The sequence below is a fragment of the Neophocaena asiaeorientalis genome, unplaced genomic scaffold, assembly GCF_003031525.2.
Source record: "Neophocaena asiaeorientalis asiaeorientalis breed wild unplaced genomic scaffold, Neophocaena_asiaeorientalis_V1.1 scaffold185, whole genome shotgun sequence".
NCBI classification, from domain to species: Eukaryota; Metazoa; Chordata; class Mammalia; order Artiodactyla; family Phocoenidae; genus Neophocaena; species Neophocaena asiaeorientalis.
Window position 1 is genome coordinate 83,863 of NW_020171809.1, and position 4,806 is coordinate 88,668.

Below are 4,806 nucleotides of genomic sequence, written 5' to 3' on the forward strand. Positions count from 1 at the left end.
CCCCCCCCCCCCGCCAGAGCAGGGCTGCCTAACCAGGGTGCCCGGGGGCCACAGAAGGAGGCGGCCTGCACACACACGCCTTGTTCCCTCTCTCAGGAGTTTTCACGTTTTAGTTAGATGCCAGCTGTTTTAAACCTAGAGACTTCACGTAAAAACCTGTATTTCCAGCTTCTCTTGAAAAATCAGACGGTCTGTCTCCCCGGCTTCCCCCACTCCCATGGGCACTGCTAGCTGGGACACGCACACCCCATCCCAGTCGCCCGCAGCCCTGCTCACCAACCCTGACCCCAGCATCACAAGGCCTGGAGATGCCCCTCCGGAGAGGAGATTCACAGACTGCGCTCCCAGCTTTATTGGTTGTGTAGGACTTCGCGTTTTAAACAACTGAGTTTGTCTTGGATGGACACCCAGATTGTTTCTGAAGTTCTCTGTTACAAACCATGTACACTTTACGTTGTGATAAATACCGCCAATTTTCCCTCCAAAAAGACAGTGCCGGTTTACATTCCTGCCAACCTCAAAGGCAAGGGTAACCGCCATTGAATTTCTACGGTAACTTCGTGTTCTTGGTTACTGTGCCACTGAGCATAGGCCCACGTCCACGGCCCCAGCACTGCTGGCAGCGGTGATGGCCTGACACCTGCGCCCTTGAGACAGCCTGCTCTCCGCATCAAGCGGCAGCAGTGCTTTCTGCTATCCTGGACTCACTCGCTTGCCCCCGTCGGCTGAGTCGGGGGTCTTGTTTGCTTTGGGGGTTAGCAGAGCTGCCTGATGCTCAGGGCAGTGAGTTGCTTTGAGTCTTTCTTTAAATTGGGGTCATTTTGCCCATTCTTTGCTTGGCTATAGGTTCTCACCTATGGCCCTTACTCTCCTTCCCAGACTCCTACCAGGTTGGCTCATCCTGGATCTGATTCCCCCTCTCCCGTGGGACTTCCTTCTTTGCATTTTCCTCTGGGTGGAGGATGGAGGAGCCTCCAGAGCTTCTCCTGGCTGACCCTGGCTCTCCGCAGTGTCCATCTATCCTTCACGGTCTCTATTCCATTTTTTCAGAAGTCACTTTTTCTGTTTCCAAATACTCTCTTTTATTCTCAAGTATGCCACAGTATGTCCTCTAATCTTACTGAAAATTCATTCTTCTTAAAGTCCTTCCATTAGGGGCTTCCGTGGCGCAGTGGTTAAGAATCCGCCTGCCAAGGTAGGGGACACGGGTCCGAGCCCTGGTCTGGTCAGATCCCACATGCCCACATGCCACGGAGCAGCTAAGCCCGCGCACCGCAACTACATCACGCCGTGGCCAGTCACCTCCACCTCTCCGTGGGGTCAGCCCCCAGTCTTCCTCTGAGCTGGCAGGGCGGAGACTCTGCTCCCCGGCAGGCCTGGCAGGGCTGCCCACCCCCAGCCACATCCCATCCCTGGGGCTGAGGGGTGGGCGGCCTCCTTGCTCCCCCCGGCTCCCTGACAGCCTGCTTGCAGCCCTGCCTGGGGCTTTCCTCCCACCCCCGGGGGCCCTCCAGCCGCTCTCCGCAGCCTCCGCTCTGAGCGGTCCTCTTACGTACGTAACCTCTTCTCACACTGCAGCAGCTTAGAGGTTTTAAGGTGAAAATCAGAAGCTTTTTCTTTTTAATAAATTTATTTTATTTACTTATTTTTGGCTACGTTGGGTCTTTGTTTCTGCGCGTGGGCTTTCTCTAGTTGCGGCGAGCGGGGACTACTCTTCGTTGCGGTGCGCGGGCTTCTCATCACGGTGGCTTCTCTTGTTGCGGAGCACGGGCTCTAGGCACGTGGGCTCAGTAGTTGTGGCACGTGGGCTTCAGTAGCTGTGGTGCGTGGGCTCTAGAGCGCAGGCTCAGTAGTTGTGGCATATGGGCTTAGTTGCTCCGCGGCACATGCTATCTTCCCGGACCAGGGCTGGAACCCGTGTCCACACACTAGCAGACGGGCTCCTAACGGCTGCGCCACCAGGGAAGCCCGCCAAGAAGCTTTTTCTAAGCCAAACCCAACAGCACCCTCAGCCCCTCCCTCGCCACCTGCAGGCACATGTGGCGCCTGTCCTCGGGCAAGTGGCCAGTGAGGAGTGCTTCGGGAGGCGGGAGGTCTCTCACCACCCCCACCCCACTGCGGGGTCCACTCCTGGTCCAAAGGCACCTGTTGTTGGCGCCTGGCTGGCTCCCTCGCTCTGCCTGTGACGTTTTGTGTGACCGCAGAGCCCACAAGGCTCTGGATGGGTTAGCCTCCCCAGGCCCCGACTTGGCACGCGCTCCGGGTGTCCTGCCGTCTGTGCCTGCAGCCCCGGGGAGGGCACGTGTTCTCCGCGGACACAGCCCACACCCGGGCTCTGCAGTGTGGTCCACACGGCCTGTGTCCCTGCAGGTTCTGAGAGTCGCCAGCTGGATGCGACGGGGTTTCCTCTGGTCTTCCTGCTGTTCCACCGGGTTTTTCTGGACGTGTGAAAACCCAAGACCTCCCTGTCCTTGGGGAGCCCACGTTTTAGCATCACATAAGCGGGGTCCGGCTGGCAGGCCTCCTTCCTGCGTTCCCTCCGCAGGCCACGTTGTTTCACTGATTCCAGGACACCATCCACCAAGACGGCACAAAGACCAGAGGACAGGGGGCCTCAGAGGCAGAAGGGAACCATTGCTGGTCAAGGGGGTGCAGAGGAAACGGCATGTCCCACCCCAGCTGCTGTGGGCCCTGAAACAAGGCCCCTGGCCTGCGGCGCCGCACCCCAGGCCTCGTCACCGGCAGGAAATGCCGGGTGTGTGCCTGCCTTCTGTGACCCGCCACTGCCACCTCCTCCAGCCAGGGTGCTGGGCAGGGCAGCCCCGGCTCCGTCCCAGAAACAACTGGGAAATCAGCAGCCTCAAACCTGGCTTCCAGAGGGTCAGAAGCTGAACACCACAGGCCATCCGCTGACCTTGGAAGGATGGAGGACAGACAGGCGAGCCACCAGGGCTCTCGGGAGCTCCATCGTGCTGAGTGCCCAGCCATGGATGACGGAAGAGGGGACAGAGCCAGCCATGGGGCCAGCGAGGCTGGAGGGACCCACTGCAGGGCCCCCCAGGCAGGCCCTGGAACCAGGCGAGGCCACAGGCAGCCGACAACGGGTAGGGAGGGGACCTGCATTTTAAATCCTGGCAGAGAGCAGGAAGGGTCAGTTGGAGGCAGTCACAGGTGTCCCGACACGCCCGCCCTGCTGGGCCGGCGTGGGGGCTGGAGATGGGCCCTGGCCCGGGCCCTGAAATCACGCTGGGGCCAAGACACCCCCAGGAGAACACCCACCTCCCCCAGGGTATGTCCCACCCACAGCCAGAGGACCCTGGCCGGGCAGGTGGACCCGGGCCAGCCGCGTCAGCAGGGGCAGGGGCTTGTGTCCCCTTCGGAGCAGGCTCTGCTGGGGCTGCCCCTCTCCTGGGTGACAGGGGAGGGGACCATGGATGCAGCCCATGCCCGGCCTCACCCATCCAGCCCAGCAGCAGCCATGGGACCTCTGAATCAGTTTGCGCCTGGCTTGTTCACGTTTTATGAGAGTGTACGTGCACTTGGCAAAAAAAAAAAAAAAAAGGCAAAGCATCCCAAAAATATAGAAAATGACATCCCCTCCCCACCCAACCCGGCCTCCAGGCGCCCAGAGTGAGTCCCAGCTGCGGTCTTGACACGCAGGAAGGTTCTGTTTGAACTGGCTTCCAAGAGTCGACGGCCTTTCTCAGAAGCAGGAGGTGAGCTGCCCCCTCCATCCCCTCCTCCGGCCGTCCCTCTGTCCAGGGGCCACAGAGGCACACACCCGCCTCCTTCTCAACAGACACACGGTCAGCGACACGGCCACTGACTGACGCCACCTGCAGACGGTGCTCCGTGCATGGCCTGGGGACACGCCGGCACGTGCATGCATGCACACGTGCCATTTGTGTGCAGGTGTGCGCGCGCGTGTGCACGAGCACAGGTGGATCCTGAGGGGCGAGCCCCAGGAGTAAACCGCAGGGCCAGTGGACGCCACTTCACTTTTTGACATTTTGGGGGCCAGCTTATCCTTCAAGGACATAGAGGGGTCCCCCTGCCACTTGCTCCCTCCCACCCCCAGTCACTAGGCCACCTTCTCGAAGCCCTACCCTTACTCTAGCAGGAAATGCCTCAAAGTTTTAAGCTCTCTAATAATCCATGCATTATTTTCATTCTCCAAAAAAAACTTGCTTAGTCCTAAAACTTTTTATAGGAGGTCTCTCTGCATCACAAAGCCCCTCACTACACATTACCCATGTAAGACCACGCCTCAGCGGCCCGATGAGGCGGGGCTCCAAGTCACACAGTGGGGGACAGGGACGGGGGACATGGCATGGGGATGGGAGATGGGGACAGGGATGCCCTGTCCCCACACACAGACTGCCAGGCCCCGGGTCACTGGCACTCGGGTGCTTGAGGAGCAGGGTACACGGGCACTTCACCTGGGCTTTTATGAGGTTATTTTTCTAAGAACAGAAGGAAGGAGAGTATCGTGATTTATTCCCACTTTTACTGGAAGTTCAGGGCAGCCAGAAACAGAAAACGGGTCCGGCCTCCCAGGCTGTCTCCGCAGCTCGAGCAGCTGCCCCAAGGACCGAGGTCAATGCGGAGCACCCGGTCGGGGTGACTCAAGCTGCTTGTGCCGGGCGGGGCTTCTCACCCGGCACTGCTGACATTCGTGGTCAAAGCAGAACCGGAAGGACACATCACAGCAAACCACCAAGTGCAAGAAACCAATGCCTGTCTTCCGACAACGGTCTTGCCAACTCACGGGCCTTCTGGAAAACGGGGGAAATGACACTTTACACG

General features: G+C 59.3%; 1 protein-coding gene across 1 annotated transcript in view; it reads right to left on the reverse strand.

Moving 5' to 3' along the window:
- NEU4 (neuraminidase 4) overlaps nt 1–4,673 on the reverse strand; it is an 11,074-nt gene extending 6,401 nt beyond the window's left edge. Inside the window, 3 exon segments of the mRNA XM_024759989.1 lie at nt 2,248–2,613; nt 3,280–3,408; nt 4,658–4,673. Of these exon segments, the coding sequence (XP_024615757.1) occupies nt 2,248–2,613; nt 3,280–3,408; nt 4,658–4,673 (511 nt within the window).
- Nucleotides 4,674–4,806: the final 133 nt, after the last annotated feature.